The sequence below is a fragment of the Bombina bombina genome, chromosome 2 (assembly GCF_027579735.1).
Source record: "Bombina bombina isolate aBomBom1 chromosome 2, aBomBom1.pri, whole genome shotgun sequence".
In the NCBI taxonomy this organism is placed as follows: Eukaryota; Metazoa; Chordata; class Amphibia; order Anura; family Bombinatoridae; genus Bombina; species Bombina bombina.
Window position 1 is genome coordinate 974,883,965 of NC_069500.1, and position 22,473 is coordinate 974,906,437.

General features: G+C 38.3%; 1 protein-coding gene across 1 annotated transcript in view; it reads left to right on the plus strand.

The window, feature by feature from the left end:
* Positions 1–22,473, plus strand: part of LOC128649929 (B-cell scaffold protein with ankyrin repeats-like) — an 896,039-nt gene that overhangs the window by 728,342 nt on the left and 145,224 nt on the right. The window contains exon 13 of the mRNA XM_053703492.1: positions 3,253–3,303. Coding sequence (XP_053559467.1) covers positions 3,253–3,303 — 51 coding nt within the window. The remainder of the gene's footprint in view (positions 1–3,252; positions 3,304–22,473) is intronic.

A 22,473-nucleotide genomic window follows, 5' to 3' on the forward strand; every position in this document is an offset into this window, starting at 1 on the left:
TAAAGCACATTATCCAATGAATTAAAGGTGATTGTGACAATGTTCTCATTTGTTTTATTAAATGTTTAACATGATTATTATACAATTACTAAAATTGATATTGAATTGTTTGCATTCAGTGGTGGCAATCCTGGCCTTGCAGGTCCTGCAATGCAGGGGCCCCGTAGTTAAGAGAGGCCTGCCGCATAGCCAGAGTTTTCCAAATGTAAAATGTAATCAACTATTAAAAATAAGTTTACTCACAAAACATACCAGCTTGTCAGGGTCCGCTGCCTTGCAATTGAACATTACTGCCCCCCCCCCCCCCACCGCACAACCTAAGCACAGCCTCTGTGACAATGATTGTGAACACTTGGGGAACTACGGTTCCTATTGTTTATCTCGGTAGGGTTGGTTAGCTGCGTGAGCCTTTTGTAGAGAAGAGGTCAGAGCAAAAGATGCAGAAAAAGCCAACCAAGCAGTCCAACGGTAGTCACTATCTAGCACTGCACAGTAACCCTAAGTAAGGGGCCCAGGCTGTCAGACTCAGCAAATTATACAGCAAGCCTCACTCACAAAGAAATGAATATGTGTTTCTATTCTGACTTTTGGCCTAATTTGCAAATAAATCAAATGTCTGTTTCTCACTGTTCTGACTTTATTAATTTGCTTCAGATTGCCTTAAAAAAAAAATAATAGCATGAAAAATTGTGTGAGGATTATTCAGCCCATTTTCAATCACAGACTTTCTAAATACAACAAACAAAAATATCTGATTATTCATAGGTACTATTTGGATGATAAATAGTAATAGTTATAGTAATAATACCAAGGTTTTATACAGCGAGCTATCTAAATTAATAAGATTCAGATAGAACATATATTTTTAAACAACTTTCCATTTTACTTTTATTATCAATTTTGCTTCATTCTCTTGGTATCCTTTACTGAAGGAGCAGCAATGCACTACTGGGAGTTAGCTGAACACATCAATAAGCCAATGACAATAGACATATACAGTATGTGCAGCCACCAATCCACAGGTACCTCCCAGCTCCTGAGTCTGCCTAAGCGTCCTTTTCAGAGAACTAAGCTAACTAGATAATAGAAGTTGTTTAAAATTGTATGTTCTATCTGAATCATGAAATATTTTTGGGGGTTTCATGTCCCTTTAAGCTTGATTGTTGTGTCCATTTATGGGCATTTCTACATGGGTGCAGATTGTCCCTGCGCTGCAATGCTGCCTGGTCTGTTATACACATCTGCCGTGATTGCGTTCATGTCATTGAGGCTTGACTTAAAGTGGGCCCCATAAATCTACCTTGAGGGGGGCAAAATAAATAATGAAAGAGTATTGCAACATTGTTTGCATGTTATGAGCTTATATTAAGGGTTAAAGGGCACAAAACCATTATTTATTCTTTCATAATTCTGTGTTTTGTTTGTTTTCAAATCTAATTTACTCCTATGGTCAGGTGGCTAAGCAGCATGTACAGGTCTGAAGCCCTATATGGCAGTTTTTAGCAAATTAATATATTGCTGCCCTCAAAAGCATTCTAGTAAAATTGTTGTCATGCCATTTGATACACACGTGCACACTACCTACCTAGGTATTCTCTTTTAACCAAGAATACAATGAGAATAAAGAACATTTGATACTAAAAATACCTTTGAAATGTTTTTTAAAAATGTATCTTGTCTGAATCACAAAATAAAAAGTAAGTGAAAAAAGAATGTACATTGCAGTCATTAAGGGTTTTCTTGTTAATAATAGTGCAGTTTCCACTGCAAGAGGCAGGACTGTGCTATTATACCCTCCCTCCTCCCTTCTGGTCACTGAAATAGTATGGTCTTGCTGCTGGTGGTGAGACCGGGCTATTAATAACACAAACCCCATAGAAAGACCAGCGATGTACAGGGTACGTCACTGGTCCTTAAGGGGTTAAACAGTTAACAAAATTGATATTTTGTTAAAGTGATATTTTGAATTAATAATGTCTTTCCAGTGACTTTTTATACCAGCTGCAGGGTATTAAAAATATGGTAAATTGCTAATTTGGGCTACTTTTTTGTATTTGAAGTAGCTTGTGATGCTCATTGAAGCTCCAAACCCATTGTTCTCAAGAACTTGTCCATTTAAATAGGCTAAACCACAGGTAGAGCAGACTAGCTTCTCTTATCATTCTCTCTCTATAACAAAAGACTAGTACTGAAATGTCATTGAAAATATATTAATTGGACAGTAAACACTTTAACATGGTAATATAAAATTGAACTTTAACTAAATTACAGTGGCTAGCTGTGTTTGCGCCAGTAACAATTGAGCTTCCAGGAGTGAAGTAGGAGACTTATGGTACAAAGGGGATGCAATTACTGAGGCAAGACAAATTTGGTGTAGTAAGATGATGATGAGATATATGGGCAAAGGTAAAGAATTTAAATGAGATTTATAGAAAGGAAGGTATGATGTGATGATGACTATAATATATATGTATATAAGCATATAATATATATATTTACTGGGAACACACAGTTACCATTGACCGAAATGTAAAGGCACTTTTCAGTGCCGTTTTTTTTTTCAACACCCCCACAACTTTACACCTAAAATACTGCCTAGTTGCAATAACCAGACACTTGTAATGGCTGGTTAATAATTGTGCAGCCGCAAACGGGCAAATTTGTAATCTAGTCCTATAATAGGATATTTATTAAAGGGACACTGAACCCAAATTTTTCTCTTTTGTGATTCAGATAGATCATGCAATTTTAAGCAACTTTCTAATTTACCCCTATTATCATTTTTTTTTATCATTCTCTTGCTTTCTTTATTTGAAAATGAAGGCATCTAAGTTTTTTTTTTGGTTTAGAGCCATGGAAAGCATTTGTTTATTGGTGGGTGAATTTATCGACCAATCAGCAAGAACAACCCAGTTTGTTCACCAAAAATGGGCCGGCATCTAAACTTACATTCTTGCATTTCAAATAAAGATACCAAAAGAATGAAGACATTTTGATCATATGAGTCAATTAGAAAGTTTCTTGAAATATCATGCTCTATCTGAATCACAAAAGAAAAAATTTGGGTTCAGTGTCCTTTTAATGTTGCATGTGTGATTTAATGTCTGTAAGCTTGTCAAATGGAGAAGGATCTAATCCTTTATTTGGCTTATTGTAAACAACAAATATTATTTTTTTAAATATTTCATAATGGTTACAAGGAATAGCAGAAATATCTACAAAATCATAACAGGGGGTTTATTTTTATTTTAGTGGTTCAAAAGAAAGAAGACAAGAAATTATACAGCACGGTTAAACCTAAAGGTAAGTGCTTTCATTATGTATTTAAGTTTTAAGATTTAAAATAACTGGTTAGGTTTCTTTATACAAAAAGAATAAACGCAGGTATTTTATAGATTTTAATAATTTTTTTCCATAATTTAATGTTATTATTTCTTAGTGTCAACTGCTGCTCAAAGTGTTAATACTAATGGGATCTATTTATTAAGCTGCATGATATGAGCTTTCAGCCGATATATAAAGGGACATGAAACCCAAAAATGTTCTTTTATGATTCAGGTAGAACAAACCATTTTAAACAACTTAAACAGCTAAAGTTTACTTATATTATAAAACTTCTTCATTCTCATGGTATCATTTGTTGAAGGAGCAGAAATGTACTAGGTTCTTTGCTGCTCCTGAGCTTACCTAGATAAACCTTTCAGCAAATGATAACAAGAGAAATAAGCAAATTAAATTGGAAAGTTGTTTAAAATTGTATGCTCTGTCTAAATTGTGAATGTCTAATTATGACTTTACTGTCCCTTTAAGAAGCAGTGGTCATCCGATCACTGCTTCTCTATACGCCAGCTCTAAGCTACCGATTTGTAATCACCCGGACAAGTCTGACCTGGGTGATTGACAGCAGGGGGTTAGTATTTACATTAAATGTGGGCATTGAATTGCTGACCATTGCCGCAAGGCTGGCCGAATAGGTTTGTTGAAATGAACCTTGTCCGCCCAGCCCTTGCTAAATCTCACCTTATGCTTCATTGTAGTATAAGGGTTTAGAATAGGGACAGCTGATTGTAAATACATAATAATGACATTCAACAGTGCCCTAGATTCATTTAAATCTATTTGGACTGCAGACTCCTCTGGTGAGATCTCCAATGTCTGCAAATTCTCTTGTGAAATTTAAGAAAGGGAAATATTCCATTGATGATGCACAAATATACAACGTAGTACACTGCTCAAAAAAAGGATGTTCTGTTAATTGTATATGTTCTGCAATCTCTGAGCATACAGAGTAACTGGTTAATGCATTTGTAGAATGCATGGGTCTAACTCTCAATCAATCATGCACATAAATCATCTATTCTGTGTGTCCTGACATTACAGCCAGAGGAAAGCAACAGGCAACAGACTATAGATAAAACTAACATTTAAGAACTTGTTATTTATTTCTTTTTTAATAATTAAAACTATAGTACTAGCTTGTGTAAAAACATAATGCTGAGTCAAACAGCCCGTTCATACCTTCACATAAATGCTTTAAGATAAGTGTATTGTTGGATAGAAGTTGGATAGAGAGGTCAGAGGCTAGGGTTATACTATTAAAAATTAACAGAGCTAGTAAACTAAGTTAAATGGACATTAAATTGCTAGACACAAGTTCGAGAGCAGGACTAATATCCATAATTCTATAGATTTCCTCCCATGCCTTCAGCTTTCTTTAAAGCTATTCTCCTATTTGAACCCATTACAGGTGTCAGTAGTGAAACCTTCAGTGGCACTGCTGTCTTATGGTCACTTGCACATTGGTTTAGCACAATGGATATCGGAAGCTTTACGTTTGTGCATTTTATAAATTTTTATGTTTCATAACAAATATAAGAAAGCCCTCACAAATAGTATAGAGCAAAACAGCAACTGCAAACATGGACAGAAATATGTTTTATCATGTCACTGATCTGTGAATGTGCATTACTTTTTTCCCAGGAACCAAAAATATTTAAAGGGACATGAAACCCAAAATCTTTATTTCATGATTCAGATAGAGCATACAATTTTAAGCAACTTTGCAGTTTACATCTATTATCAAATTGACTTCATTCTCTTGGTATGCTTTGTTGAAGGAGTAGTAATGCACTACCGGTAGCTATCTAAACACAGTGGGTGAGCCAATGACAAGAGGCATATAAGTGCAGCCACCAATTAGCAGCTAGCATTGTTGCTTCTGAAACCAACCTATGTATGCTTTTCAACAAAGGATACCAAAAGAACAAAGCAAATTAAATAATAGAAGTAAATGGGAAAGTTCTTTAAAATTGCATGTTTTATCTTAATCATTAAAGTTTAATTTTGGTTTTACTGTTCCTTCAAGTTCCAAGATGGCAGATTTAATTGTGAAGATGCAGATCCTCACTAGCCAAAACCCGTAAGAGGTTAAAATAAGAGAACAGCTTTGAAGACACACAAGGGGACAGGAGGAAATACAATATTATAGCAAGTGATAACTACTCTATTGTAGTTGTACTCAGCAGGTTACCGTCCCTTTATGCAAGGGTAGTAGAAACGAGAACTGAGATAGAGGATATGAGTGAGTTTTTATATTTGTTAAACTGTACTAAAAGTGGGAATTCAATTATTTTTATCTTACCTATAATAGTATTATTTAAACAATTACTTTTTCATAAAAAATGCAACATTATGATAAAAAAGAAATGATTGCATTTTAATTCTGTATAATCTGATATTGTTAATATTTTTACAACAATATTTGTAAGAGTAATTTAAATCAAAGTTTTAACTCTAGCTGCATTTGATTTTAAACGTCAAGTCAGTCACGCTGTCTGCCCTCTCTTCTGTAATTATATTCACCAATCAATTTGCCTTTAACAAACTCCAGCAGGAGTTCAGATACAGAACTGACTTCAATAGCACTAATTAAGGTAACAGAAGCTACAGAAGCGATGTGTAATAGTAGTTTGGTGTTATAGCTGTGGGTGTATCTGACTTGCAATTATGTTCTCCATAGCTATTTTACAGTGTTTGGTAATGGACTCATGGTAGAGCGTTATTTATTTCTCCTGCTCAAGCATTAAGTGAGCTAGAAGTAAGTTTTTTGCGCGCATAGGGTTGCAATCGTATTATGAGTTGAAAGTAAACTGTTTTTGCATGCACACTAACCCGACGCATGCAAAAAGCTGAACTTAGAATATTGTGCGCAATAACCTATTCCCCCATAGAAGAGTCAATGAAGCAAAAAAAGCAGGAAAAAAAACCTAACATACAACTCGCGCACAAACCCGATCGCATATTCTCATGTGCGTTAACCCAAAATAAACAAAATAAATGTTTAACATTCCAATGTTCTTCACGTAGAAGAATATGTTCTATTTATTCATGCATATATATATATATATATATATATATATACGATTGTATTTTAGTACAATATATATTTATACCTATATACAGTATAAATATATACAGATATATATAGGAATATCTATTTATAAATACTATACTATGCTATGTGCAGAACATTGTAATTTTACAGTAAATACATAGAGGCTGATTTACCAAATGTCTGTTGGACCTGATCCGACAGTGCGGATCAGGTCCGACAGACATCGCTGAATGTGGAGAGCAATACGCTCTCTGTATTCAGCATTGCACCAGCAGCTCACAAGAGCTGCTGGTGCAAGGCCGTCCCATGCAGACTCACGGCCAATGGGCCACCAGCAGGGAGGTGTCAATCAACCCGATCGTACTCGATCGGGTTGAATTGTGGCGATTCCTGTCCGCCTCCTCAAAGCAGGCGGACAGGGTTATGGAGCAGCGGTCTTTCTGGCGAATCTGCAGAGGCTTTGATTCAAGGTAATCACAGAGGTAAAAAGTATATTAATATAACAGAGATTATCTTTTTAAACAATAACAATTCTGGAGTAGGCTGTCCCTTTAACTGAAAAGGACTCCAATTCACACACACACATACACACCACCATCCCAAAATTTTACAAAATCACGCATTGTAGCCTAATACAGCATATATTAGACATTATAATGATTGTCTGTGAATGAATGTCAATATGGCATGGCTGTAAATGATGCCTGTCTGCCTGTCTGCCTGATGAGCCTGTCACATCAAAACAAGCAAAATTTAAAAAATATGTCACACTGTTGTCAGTCTGCCGCGGCACACTGGTTGAAAAACACTGATCTAAGTCACAACAATAGACAATCACAGTCTTCTTAAACTAATAACACACAAAGAATGAAATGTTGCCATGTTTTTATTGAACACACCATGTAAACATCAACAGTGCAGGTGGAAAAAGTATGTGAACCCTTGGATTTAATAACTGGTTGAACCTCCTTTGGCAGCAATAACTTCAACCAAACGTTTCCTGTAGTTGCAGATCAGATGTGCACAACGGTCAGGAGTAATTCTTGACCATTCCTCTTTACAGAACTGTTTCAGTTCAGCAATATTCTTGGGATGTCTGGTGTGAATCGCTTTCTTGAGGTCATGCCACAGCATCTCAATCGGGTTGAGGTCAGAACTCTGACTGGGCCACTTCAGAAGGCGTATTTTCTTCTGTTTAAGCCATTCTGTTGTTGATTTACTTCTATGCTTTGGGTCATTGTCCTGTTGCAACACCCATCTTCTGTTGAGCTTCAGCTGGTAGACAGATGGCCTTAAGTTCTCCTGCAAAATGTCTTGATAAACTTGAGAATTCATTTTTCCTTTGATGATAGCAATCCGTCCAGGCCCTGACGCAGCAAAGCAGCCCCAAACCATGATTCCCACACCACCATACTTCACAGTTGGGATGAGGTTTTGATGTTGGTGTGCTGTGCCTCTTTTTCGCCATACATAGTGTTGTGTGTTTCTTCCAAACAACTCAACTTTGGTTTCATCTGTCCACAGAATATTTTGCCAGTACTGCTGTGGAACATCCAGGTGCTCTTGTGCAAACTGTAAACGTGCAGCAATGTTTTGTTTGGACAGCAGTGGCTTCCTCTGTGGTATCCTCCCATGAAACCCATTCTTGTTTACTGTTTTACGTATTGTGGATTTGCTAACAGGGATGTTAGCATTTGCCAGTGACTTTTGTAAGTCTTTAGCTGACACTCTAGGATTCTTCTTCACCTCATTGAGCAGTCTGCGCTGTGCTCTTGCAGTCATCTTTACAGGACAGCTACTTCTAGGGAGAGTAGCAGCAGTGCTGAACTTTCTCAATTTATAGACAATTTGTCTTACCGTGGACTGATGAACAGCAAGGCTTTTGGAGATACTTTTATAACCCTTTCCAGCTTTATGCAAGTCAACAATTCTTAATCGTAGGTCTTCTGAGAGCTCTTTTGTGCGAGGCATCATTCACATCAGGCAATGCTTCTTGTGAAAAGCAAACTCAGAACTGGTGTGTGTTTTTTATAGGACAGGGCAGCTGTAACCAACACCTCCAATCTCATCTCATTGATTGGACTCCAGTTGGCTTACATCTCACTCCAATTAGCTCTTGGAGATTTCATTAGTCTAGGGGTTCACATACTTTTTACATGGTGTGTTCAATAAAAACATGGCAACATTTCATTCTTTGTGTGTTATTAGTTTAAGCAGACTGTGATTGTCTATTGTTGTGACTTAGATGATGATCAGATCACATTTTATGACCAATTTGTGCAGAAATCCATATCATTCCAAAGGGTTCCCATACTTTTTCTTGCAACTGTATATATAAATAAATATAAATATATATATCGTTAGAGATGTATATGTATGTATGTCTATGTTTGTCTGCTTTTTTTTTCTCTAACACCTGAGACCTCATATTATTGAGCCCCTTAACTTTTGGGTGCAATATTTTTTAAAAAATATTTGGATTAGATGGTGTTATTATGAGTGTAACTGCACTTTCTAATGTATTTTTTATGTGTTTTCTGATACTTTTAAATATGAGTGGAAAACCCTGACAGGCACAAACATCTGTGATATATCCCTTATCACTTGTGAGTGACTGTTAGTGCTCTACCTGTAATCTGGCCCTAAATAAACAGAGGTTGGCCACATGTTCTCACTGTCTTCAGCACCAGGAAAACAATCAAACATACTGAGAGCCACATAGATGTAATGTAAGGCTTCCCTGACTATCCCGTTGTAACATTTCACTATTCTCCAGGGATATCAATACATTAAATCAACAATATGCAAACTGGGCACAGCACTGTGTGAAGTATTCTTTGTTGTGAGTGGTGCACCTAGAAGAGGTTACTGCTTATTCCTATAAGATGCAAATGACCAAAAGAAGTTCAACAGCACCACAGTATGTCACAAAAGATCATTCTTTTATTTCACAATGCATCATGCGACATTTCAACCCCACAGGCCTTAATACATTAGATCAACTTATGGCAGAATGTCCCCATGAAAGGCAAGAAATCCCCCAATATCTAGAGAAGGTGGACTGGGCTAGATCATTCTAATTAATGCCATTTGAACAATTTAAAGGGACATGAACCCAATTTTTTTCTTTCATGATTCAGATAGAGTTTGTGATTTTAATAACGTTCCAATTTACTTTTATTATGTAATGTGTTTTGTTCTTTTGGTATTCTTTGTTGAAAATGATACCTAGGTAGGCTCTGGAGCTGCTGATTGGTTGCTGCACATATATGCTTTATGTTATTAGCTTCCCCAGTGCGTTAACTAGCTCCCAGTAGTGCATTGATGCTTCTTCAACAAAGGATAATAAAAGAATAAAGCAAATTACAAAACAGAAGTAAAATGGAGCGTGGTTTAAAATTGATCTGAATTATGAAAGAAAAATTGTGGGTTTCATGTCCCTTTAAGTTACCAAATGCTAGAATATATTTACAGGTCATCACTACCAACCCTTAAAGTGCCCTAGGATAGTAGTCCCTAATTCTAATTTATTCGATTTTCCTGTGCAAAACATCATGTTCAACTAGAAAAGGACACAAAAAAAGAATAATGAACAATTTTAAAATATAATGCATATAATTTACATATCCCACACATAAGTACTATATATTACTAATGCCCCAGCTCAACTGTATGACTAATTCCTTTATACATTTTGCTAATCTGCTTCCTTTATACATTTTGCTAATCTAAGTGAAAAGGTTAATTTCACAAATATAAAGTGACAATGTCATCCCACACTGTACAACAGTATCAATGTAAACACCTGTAGTGTAAGGAATGGCCATTGTATTAGTGATTTCCATTTGTATAAGGTGTACCTGGTAAGTTTCTGATAACTTCACAGTGGGAATCAGGGTTTACTTTCAGCTCTGATAACTGCCACTCGATGGATACTAACACTTGAGCAAGAAAACTTTGCTTTTGACTTGTAATATAAGTGCACAAATGCTTGCGATATACTTGCAGAATGGATTTCATTCAAACACAATTTATACTAGAAATCTAGTGCAAAATACGGCACCAACTGATAATCTAGACTTAAAGGGACACAAAACCCACAATTTTTTCTTTCCTTATTCAGAAAGATCATGCAATTTAAACTCCTTAAGGACCGGGCATTTAAACTTTCCCAAAAGACCAGAGGATTTTTAGCATTTTTGCCAGCACTGCATTTAAACAGAAATAGAGTACCTATCAAAATGATATATATATTTTAGTAGACAACCCAAAGTATTGATCTAAGCCAATTTTATTATATCTCATGCCACCATTTCACTGCCAAATGCGATCAAATAAAAAAAAACATAATTTATGCTTACCTGATAAATTTATTTCTCTTGTAGTGTAGTCAGTCCACGGGTCATCCATTACTTATGGAATATATCTCTTCCTAACAGGAAGCTGCAAGAGGATCACCCAAGCAGAGCTGCTATATAGCTCCTCCCCTCACATGTCATATTCAGTCATTCGACCAAAACCAGACGAGAAAGGAGAAACCATAGGGTGCAGTGGTGACTGGAGTTTAATTAAAATTTAGATCTGCCTTAAAGACAGGGCGGGCCGTGGACTGACTACACTACAAGAGAAATAAATTTATCAGGTAAGCATAAATGATGTTTTCTCTTGTTAAGTGTAGTCAGTCCACGGGTCATCCATTACTTATGGAATACCAATACCAAAGCTAAAGTACACGGATGAAGGGAGGGACAAGGCAGGAACCTTAAACAGAAGGAACCACTGCCTGAAGCACCTTTCTCCCAAAAATAGCCTCCGAAGAAGCAAAAGTGTCAAATTTTGAAAAAGTGTGAAGTGAAGACCAAGTTGCAGCCTTGCAATCTGTTCAACAGAGGCCTCATTTTTAAAGGCCCAGGTGGAAGCCACAGCTCTAGTAGAATGAGCTGTAATCCTTTCAGGAGGCTGCTGTCCAGCAGTCTCATAGGCTAAACGTATTATGCTACGAAGCCAAAAAGAGAGAGAGGTAGCCGAAGCCTTTTGACCTCTTCTCTGTCCAGAGTAAACGACAAACAGGGAAGAAGTTTGACGAAAATCTTTAGTTGCCTGCAAATAGAACTTCAGGGCACGGACTACGTCCAGATTATGCAAAAGTTGTTCCTTCTTTGAAGAAGGGTTAGGACACAGTGATGGAACAACAATCTCTTGATTGATATTCCTGTTAGTAACTACCTTAGGTAAGAACCCAGGTTTAGTACGCAGAACTACCTTGTCTGAATGAAAAATCAGATAAGGAGAATCACAATGTAAGGCAGATAACTCAGAGACGCTTCGAGCCGAGGAAATAGCCATCAAAAACAGAACCTTCCAGGATAACAGCTTGATATCAATGGAATAAAGGGGTTCAAATGGAACGCCTTGAAGAACGTTAAGAACTAAGTTTAAGCTCCACGGCGGAGCAACAGTCTTAAACACAGGCTTAATCCTAGCTAAAGCCTGACAAAAAGCCTGAACGTCTGGAACTTCTGCCAGACGTTTGTGTAGAAGAATAGACAGAGCAGAAATCTGTCCCTTTAACAAACTAGCAGATAAGCCCTTTTCTAAACCCTCTTGTAGAAAAGACAATATCCTAGGAATCCTAACCTTACTCCATGAGTAACTCTTGGATTCGCACCAATATAAATATTTACGCCATATCTTATGGTAAATTCTTCTGGTAACAGGCTTCCTAGCCTGTATTAAGGTATCAATAACCGACTCCGAGAAGCCACGCTTTGATAGAATCAAGCGTTCAATCTCCATGCAGTCAGCCTCAGAGAAATTAGATTTGGATGGTTGAAAGGACCCTGAATTAGAAGGTCCTGTCTCAGAGGCAGAGACCACGGTGGACAGGACGACATGTCCACTAGGTCTGCATACCAGGTCCTGCGTGGCCACGCAGGCGCTATCAGAATCACTGAAGCTCTCTCCTGTTTGATCTTGGCAATCAAACGAGGAAGCATCGGAAATGGTGGAAACACATAAGCCATGTTGAAGACCCAAGGGGCTGTCAGAGCATCTATCAGCACCGCTCCCGGGTCCCTGGACCTGGATCCGTAACAAGGAAGCTTGGCGTTCTGGCGAGACGCCAAGAGATCCAGATCTGGTTTGCCCCAATGATGAATCAGTTGAGCAAAGACCTCCGGATGAAGTTCCCACTCCCCCGGATGAAAAGTCTGGCGACTTAGAAAATCCGCCTCCCAGTTCTCCACGCCTGGGATGTAAATCGCTGACAGGAGGCAAGAGTGAGACTCTGCCCAGCGAATTATCTTTGAGACTTCCAACATCGCTAGGGAACTTCTGGTTCCCCCTTGATGGTTGATGTAAGCCACAGTCGTGATGTTGTCCGACTGAAATCTGATGAACCTCAGAGTTGCTAACTGAGGCCAAGCTAGGAGAGCATTGAATATTGCTCTTAATTCCAGAATATTTCTTGGGAGGAGTTTCTCCTCCTGAGTCCATAGTCCCTGAGCCTTCAGGGAGTTCCAGACTGCGCCCCAGCCTAGAAGGCTGGCGTCTGTTGTTACAATCGTCCAATCTGGCCTGCGAAAGGTCATCCCCTTGGACAGATGTGGCCGAGAAAGCCACCATAGAAGAGAATCTCTGGTCTCTTGATCCAGATTTAGCAGGGGGGACAAATCTGAGTAATCCCCATTCCACTGACTTAGCATGCACAATTGCAGCGGTCTGAGATGCAGGCGCGCAAATGGTACTATGTCCATTGCCGCTACCATTAAGCCGATTACTTCCATGCACTGAGCTACTGACGGGTGTGGAATGGAATGAAGGACACGGCAAGCATTTAGAAGTTTTGATAACCTGGCCTCCGTCAGGTAAATTTTCATCTCTACAGAATCTATAAGAGTCCCTAGAAAGGGAACCCTTGTAAGTGGTAATAGAGAACTCTTTTCCACGTTCACCTTCCACCCATGCGACCTCAGAAATGCCAGAACTATCTCTGTATGAGACTTGGCAGTTTGAAAACTTGACGCTTGTATCAGAATGTCGTCTAGGTACGGAGTCACCGCTATGCCTCGCGGTCTTAGTACCGCCAGAAGTGAGCCCAGAACTTTTGTAAAGATTCTTGGAGCCGTAGCTAATCCGAAGGGGAGAGCTACAAACTGGTAATGCCTGTCTAGGAAAGCAAATCTTAGGTACCGATAATGATCCTTGTCAATCGGTATGTGAAGGTAGGCATCCTTTAAGTCCACTGTGGTCATGTACTGACCCTCTTGAATCATGGGAAGGATGGTTCGAATTGTTTCCATTTTGAATGATGGAACTCTTAGGAATTTTAAGTCCAAGATTTTTCTGAAGGTTCCCTCTTTCTTGGGAACCACAAATAGATTTGAATAGAATCCTTGCCCGTGTTCCGTCCGCGGAACTGGGTGGATCACCCCCATTAGTAAGAGGTCTTGTACACAGCGTAGAAACGCCTCTTTCTTTATTTGGTTTGCTGATAACCTTGAAAGATTAAATCTCCCTCGTGGAGGAGAAGTCTTGAAGTCCAGGAGATATCCCTGAGATATGATCTCCAACGCCCAGGGATCCTGGACATCTCTTGCCCAAGCCTGGGTGAAGAGAGAAAGTCTGCCCCCCACTAGATCCGTTTCCGGATAGGGGGCCCTCTCTTCATGCTGTCTTAGGGGCAGCAGCAGGTTTCTTGGCCTGCTTGCCCTTGTTCCAGGACTGGTTAACTTTCCAGCCCTGTCTGTAACGAGCAACAGCTCCTTCCTGTTTTGGAGCGGAGGAAGTTGATGCTGCTCCTGCCTTGAAGTTACGAAAGGCACGAAAATTAGACTGTTTGGCCTTTGATTTGGCCCTGTCCTGAGGTAGAGCATGGCCCTTACCTCCCGTAATGTCAGCTATAATTTCTTTCAAGCCGGGCCCGAATAAGGTCTGCCCTTTGAAAGGAATATTAAGCAATTTAGATTTAGAAGTCACGTCAGCTGACCAGGATTTAAGCCATAGCGCTCTGCGCGCTTGGATGGCGAATCCGGAGTTCTTAGCCGTAAGTTTGGTTAAATGTACGACGGCATCAGAAACAAATGCGTTAGCTAGCTTAAGTGCTTTAAGCTTGTTCATAATTTCATCCAATGGAGCTTTGCGAATGGCCTCTTCCAGAGACTCAAACCAGAATGCCGCCGCAGCAGTGACAGGCGCAATGCATGCAAGGGGCTGTAAGATAAAACCTTGTTGAACAAACATTTTCTTAAGGTAACCCTCTAATTTCTTATCCATTGGATCTGAAAAGGCACAACTATCCTCCACCGGGATAGTGGTACGCTTAGCTAAAGTAGAAACTGCTCCCTCCACCTTAGGGACCGTCTGCCATAAGTCTCGTGTGGTGGCATCTATAGGAAACATTTTCCTAAATATGGGAGGAGGGGAAAAAGGCACACCAGGTCTATCCCACTCCTTGCTAATTATCTCTGTAAGCCTTTTAGGTATAGGAAACACGTCAGTACACACCGGTACCGCATAGTATCTATCCAACCTACATAATTTTTCTGGAATTGCAACCGTGTTACAATCATTCAGAGCCGCTAATACCTCCCCTAGCAATATGCGGAGGTTCTCAAGCTTAAATTTAAAATTAGAAATCTCTGAATCCAGTCTCCCTGGATCAGATCCATCACCTACAGAATGAAGCTCTCCGTCTTCATGTTCTGCAAACTGTGACGCAGTATCTGACATGGCTCTCACCTCATCCGCGCGCTCTGTCCTTAACCCAGAGCTATCGCGCTTGCCTCTTAATTCTGGCAATTTAGATAATACTTCTGTCATAACAGTAGCCATGTCTTGCAAAGTGATTTGTAAGGGCCTCCCTGATGTACTTGGCGCCACAAAATCACGCACCTCCTGAGCGGGAGGCGAAGGTACTGCCACGTGAGGAGAGTTAGTCGGCATAACTTCCCCCTCGTTGTCTGGTGATAATTTCTTTACATGTAAAGATTGACTTTTATTTAAAGTAACATCAATGCAATTAGTACACAAATTTCTATCGGGCTCCACATTGGCCTTTAAACATAGTGAACAAAGAGATTCATCTGAGTCAGACATGTTTAAACAGACTAGCAATGAGACTATCAAGCTTGGAAATACTTTTCTAAATAAATTTACAAGCAATATAAAAAACGCTACTGTGCCTTTAAGAAGCACAAAAAGCTGTCACAGTTGAAATAACAATGAACCAAAATAGTTATAGCAACCAATTTTTCACAGTAAATGTATTAAGTTAGCAAAGGATTGCACCCACCAGCAAATGGATGATTAACCCCTTAATACCCAAAAACGGATAACATTTAATAATTAACGTTTTTAACACAGTCAAAACACACTGTCACAGGTCTGCTGTGACTGATTACCTCCCTCAAAATGAATTTTGAAGACCCCTGAGCTCTCTAGAGACGATCTGGATCATGGAGGATGAAGTAGACAGATTGTGACTGAATTTTTACTGCGCAAAAAAGCGCTAAAATAGGCCCCTCCCACTCATATTACAACAGTGGGGAAGATCAGATAACTGTTTCTATGCAGAAAACAAAGATGGCCCTGTGGTAAAAATCATGCCCCAATAAGTTTTATCACCAAGTACCTCACAAAAAACGATTAACATGCCATTAAACGTTTTGAACATACATTTTAAAGTTATGAAGTGTTATTAATAAGCCTGCTACCAGTCGCTTTTACTGCAGTTAAGGCTCATACATTATTTTAGTATTAACAGTATTTTCAGAGTCAATTCCATTCCTTAGAAAAATACATTCAGTGTACACACACTCATCAGCCTAATACCAGTCGCTATCACTGCATTTAAGGCTGAACTTACGTTACATTGGTATCAGCAGTATTTTCTCAGTCAATTCCATTCCTCAGAAAAATAATTTACTGCACATACCTCGTTTGCAGGGGGGCCCTGCATGCTATTCCCCTTTTCTGAAGTTACCTCACTCCTCAGATGAGAACAGCCAGTGGAACTTAGTTACGTCTGCTAAGATCATAGAAAACGCAGGCAGATTCTTCTTCTAATGCTGCCTGAGAACAAACAGCACACTCCGGTGCCATTTAAAATAACAAACTTTTGATTGAAGAAATAAAATAAGTTAAAAAAAACCACAGACCTCTCACAGCGACCTATCTTTAGTTAGGCTGCAAGAGAATGACTGTATATGACATGTGAGGGGAGGAGCTATATAGCAGCTCTGCTTGGGTGATCCTCTTGCAGCTTCCTGTTAGGAAGAGATATATTCCATAAGTAATGGATGACCCGTGGACTGACTACACTTAACAAGAGAAATTGTTGTTTTTCACAAACTTTAGGTTTCACACTGAAATTATTTACAAACAGCTTGTGCAATTATGGCACACATGGCTGTAAAAGCTTCTCTGTGATCCCCTTTATTCAGAAATAGCAGACATATAGGGCTTTGCCATTGTTTTTTGTTAATTAGAAGGCCGCTAATTGTAGCTACACATCACACTTTTATTATTCCCAGCATTGAAGGGGATAATTAGGTACCTTATAAGGTTAATTTTAGCTTTAGTGTAGACAGGGTCGGCTCCAAAGGGGGGCATTGACGGGCAATGCCCGCCCAAATGGAATGCTGTGCCCCCTCAACAAATATTGATATGATGATACGCTTTAAAGATAATAAATGCTGCATGCTGGGGGCAGAGATAGCTGCCAAACTGTGAGGTCACATCAGGCATCTGCAAGGAGCTCCGTGTCTTAACCTCTTATTTGGAATTGAAAGTTAATTAGAGACTTTTTGGACTTGTATTTAACCCTATTAATTTTACCTAACTATCGTGAGTTACTCATTTTCTTAAACAATAGACCATGATAAGAATATGTTCAAGAGAAAGTTAACGATAAATTATAAACAAAGTCCCAAAATTCTGGACAAGACACAATTCGAATGAGTGTCCCCTGGGTCTTGCGATACCTCCAAAAAGTAAAAGAATACCTCCAGCCCTTTAAGACATGCACTTTACCATCACTCGTCCGGTCTTTACTGACAAGGCACAGTTGGTTACCGTTTCGTCTACTAAAATGTTTACAATGGTAAAATGTAATAGTCCTTACTGGAGGCCTCTAGTAGGGACTATTACATTTTACTATCCACTGAGGTAGACTAGAGATTCTATTTGAATTGGATAGATAATGCATCAGGTGTTGCTATTGTATTATATGTATTTATGTTATATAGTGGTATAGGTTATAAGTCCCTAAGGGTGGATTTTGCAGTTCCACTGTTATGTGTATTTGAAACATTTGATTTTGATTTTGACAAATCCCTAAATGGTTACCAGTAGTATCAGGGTCTAATAAATCCCTATTAAAATTCTATAATAATTGTGTCCATCATGTAATGACAGATTCTATGTATGGATAACGTGTTAATATAATTGTCAAATATTATTGTTTTAGTATTCTCTATCAGTTTGTTCGATTATTCTAGTAGTTTTTCTATCTACTTGTTACTTATTAATGTAAGAACAATGAATATATGTATATGCAACAATATATTTGCCTAGCAGATCATACAAAGAGTTAATTGTGTAGGCGTTCGTGTAATCTATTAATTAAGTATACAAGTCAATGAGAAATTCTTATTGCCATTTTAAAAGTAAGTCTTAACATTGCACCTTATGGCTATGATTACGGCAACCTGCCAAAACGCATAAGCCTGCTACACTCTACACACACATCTGGGAATCTTCCTGTAATAGCTGTTTTTATGCTGTTTTAAGTGATTAAATAAAATTGAGTTTTAAGGAGTGAACCGCATCCTCTTCATGATTGTAAAAATATGATTGTATCATATAAATATAAGTCTTTAAATGTCTACTGGCTTCAATCGACACCTCAAAAGTGCACTGTGATCTTAGGCCCGGCCTAAAATCACAGTGCACTTTTGAGGCATTGATAAAAGCCGGTAGCCATTTATAGATAATATCATATTCTTATAGGTTCACAGTATATAGGTTGTATTAAGTAGCCTGATATCCATTAGTGATTGCAAAACAGTTATAGCTAAATCTAATATACAAAATTACCAGTACCTGAAAACCTAGTATCCTCACTGCTATTGCAACCAAAGGGGTTAATTGCATTGGGGGGTTTAGGGTGCATGACTGTTTAGGGGACATGATTGAGAATGAGTTTAAGGGTTTTGGATCATGGTGTTTAAGGGGTGAATTGTTTTAAGGAGCTATTGCACTGGGGGTCCCAAGTTTAATGGCTCTGTTTTAGTGCACTGATTAGGATTTAGACTTCATTCTTTTACTTAGCGATTTAGCACATATTCTGCAAATGTTAATAGTGGGGGATAAGCCAGCCAGAAGCTACCTACCATTTACTACTGACATTCATATAGACATATTATATAACCTAAATGCACTTTTAACTGTTAATTTCTAGGCGTAAAGGTCAGGAAAATGTTGCACTGAAAAAATATTTGTTGTAATACGATACAGCGGTGTGCTGAGCTGTAGGGAACATGTTTTCAGAAAACCTTACTTTGTTGTTGCTCATGTGGTTACCTGTATATATTTTCGTTTTGTTTATTCGGTTTTGAGCAACGGTGATGGACGGCTTGTTGTAGTTGTACCTGAGTTCGGAATTAATCGATAAACGAGTTTGTGTGCCAAAAGAGAAAAGTTGTCCAGACTCAATTATTCTACAATATATTCCTTTAATACTGGCATTGGCTATAAATTAAATATCAAGATGGCTACACTTTCCTGCAGAATATGTAGGTCTGCTCTTATTTTGACTCTCATACATGCTTTGTAAATGCGTGCCCCCTCGTGAAAAAAAAATGCCCCCCCCCATTTCATTCATTCGGGAGCCGACTCTGAGTGTAGAGTTGAGCCTCCCACCTGACATTTCCCACCCCCTGATCCCTCTCAAACAGCTCTCTTCACTCCCCCCCCCCCCCCCCACACACACACACACACTGGTCACTCCATCTTAAGTACTGGCAAACAGTCTGTCAGTATGCATTTTTATACCTTTCATAAAAAAAAATTGGGTTTTGTGTCCCTTTAAGTATTGAACATGTAAATTGTCAATAATAATTTTAATTAAAATTACTCAAAATTGTTCATGGATATACAAGTTTATGTGAGAAAATCTGCATTTAAAGGACCACTACAGTAGAATTGAATTATTGAAAAAATATGTAATAAAAAGACAATGTAATAGCTTACTTTGAATTTGAAATGAGCAGTAGAATATTTTCTGGCAAATTTCAAAGTTAATCTGATCCCCCTGCTCCCGTTTCATGTGACAGCTATCAGTCAGTCACAGAATGCATATAAGTATATACTGTACACTTTTGCATGTGCTTATTAGGGGCTTGAGTCTCACAAAATGTGCATGTATATAAAAAGAATGTGCACATTTTGATGATGGAAGTATATTGGAAAGTTTTTTGGTTTATCTGATCCATGAAACTTAAATGTTTTTAAAAAATTTTAGATAATTTTTATTAAGTTTTTGAAATAATAGAACATAAATATAATTAATAATCAACAAGGTTACATTGTCCAACAGAAGTAAAGAGTCAGAAATAGAATGGTATCACATACATAAACATAAGAATTTACAGTTACTAATATCACGTGATATCAAGTCACAGAATAGGCACACTTTGAGAGATACTATATTTTTCTAGCAAGAATGACGACTCATTAATATAAGTATATCAGGAAATTATTAATCTATTTTGACCGCCATCTGAGTCCAGTAGTTATGAGTTTTACGCAACAAAACTGTTACATAAAACTCATAACTAAACTGTTACAAAAACAAAAAGAACTCAAGAGAGTAACATCCGCACAACAAGAGGCATCAGAAGGACTGAAATTAAAAAATAAACTCTTTATTGGAATAGATTAAAACAAAGGTACATGGCAGCAAACATCCTGACTAGTTTCATGCTCTCATGAGCACTTAATCATAGGATACATTTGCTAGGTGCAGACTCCCTATTTAAAGGGAGAGAACACCCACTAATTAGGTCATTAAAAAACAAAAGTACAAATGTACATAAAGGCCCCTATTTATGAAAGTCTGGCGGACCTGACCGGATCAGGTCCGCCAGACCTCGCTGAATACGGCGAGCAATACGCTCGCCGTATTCAGCATTGCACCAGCAGCTCACAAGAGCTGCTGGTGCAACGCCACCCGCCAATGGGCCGCGAGCAGGGGGGTGTCAATCAACCCGATCGTACTCGATCGGGTTAATTTCCGGCGATGTCTGTCCGCCTGCTCAGAGCAGGCGGACAGGTTATGGAGCAGCGGTCTTTGTGACCGCTGCTTCATAACTGCTGTTTCTGACGAGCCTGCAGGCTCGCCAGAAACACGGGGCATCAAGCTCCATACGGAGCTTGATAAATATGCCCCAAAATATGTAAGTCACTATTACTTTTACAATTTAGGAGAAGAAAAATTAAATATAGTTAAATATACAGAGCAAAAGCAAATAAATAAGAACAATATGTAAACATATGAAAATGTTACCTACAGTATTCTACACACAAGTTCATAACTAAATCCCCTAACATAGTACAATTCATGATAAAAACAACGGAAATTACAAAATGAATAACAACTAAATTAAAAGCTGATTTAATCGACCTGAACCCTCATCTTAAATACATTGGTCATGTGAGCCAAATTAAAGTGCCTGGCTATGGCTGAGGAGTTTGTCAGTAAATGTTATGCCAATTGTAGGACTACATTTGTAGTCTATTTCCTTGAGTGTAGAATTTGGTCTCTACAATATACAGGCCAAACGTCCAGGGAACTGAGATCTAGGGTCAGAGACCATATTAGGGACACAAGAGAATATGTAAAGGAATCAGCCACAGCCAGGCACTTTAATTTGACTCATATGACCAATGCATTTAATATGAAGGTTCAGGTCATTGATAGGGTGATGTTTCTAGCCAGAGGTTGGTGACAGACACAAATTGTTGTTGAAACAAGAACTGTATTGGATATACAGATTAAAGACTGTCACCCCACTGGGCTGGAATCGCGAGTGGGATATGAGTTATTTTATAAAATAGGTGATCCTCTACTTATCCTAAACATTTCATAACTAGCTACAATTATGATAACTTTTGGGTTTTCAATTAAATCAGCTTTGAATTTAGTTGTTATTCATTTTGTAATTTCAGTTGTTTTTATCATGAATTGTACTATGTTAGGGGATTTAGTTATGAACTTGTGTGTAGAATATTGTAGGTAACATTTTCATATGTTTACATATTGTTCTTATTTATTTGATTTTGCTCTGTATATTTAACTCTGTAGTTTTCTCCTAAATTGTAAAAGTAATAGTGACTTACATATTTTATGTACATTTGTACTATGTTTTTTAATTACTTAATTAGTGGGTGTTCTCTCCCCTTAAATAGGGAGTCTGCACCTAGCAAATGTATCCTATGATTAAGTGCTCATGAGAGCACAAAACTAGTCAGGATGTTTGCTGCCATGTACCTTTGTTTTAATCTATTCCAAAAAAGAGTTTGTTTTATTTATAGTCCTTCTTTATTTTTAGCATCTTGTTGTGCGACTGTTACTCTTTTGAGTTCTTTTTGTTTTTGTAATTTCGGCTTTCTGGCCGTTTATCAGCCTGCACACCCCCAGCTGGATTACAGTGGACTAGTTCGACCTCCGCTCTACTGTTGCGTTATAGCCTCATACTGGATCTGCAGCAGCGAAGATTGTGTGTTTGTAAACTGTTACAAAGTACACCAACACCCATAAACTACATATTAACCCCTAAACAGAGGCCCTCCCGCATCGAAAACACTATATTAAAATTATTAACTCCTAATCTGCCGCTCCCGACATCACCGCCACTAATAAAATGTATTAACCCCTATTCCGCTGCTCCCCAACATCGTCACCACTATAATAAAGTTATTAACCCCTAAACCGCCACCCTCCCGCATCGCAAACACTATTTAAATATTATTAACCCCCAATCTGCCGTCCGCCCACATCGCCCCCACTATACTAAAGT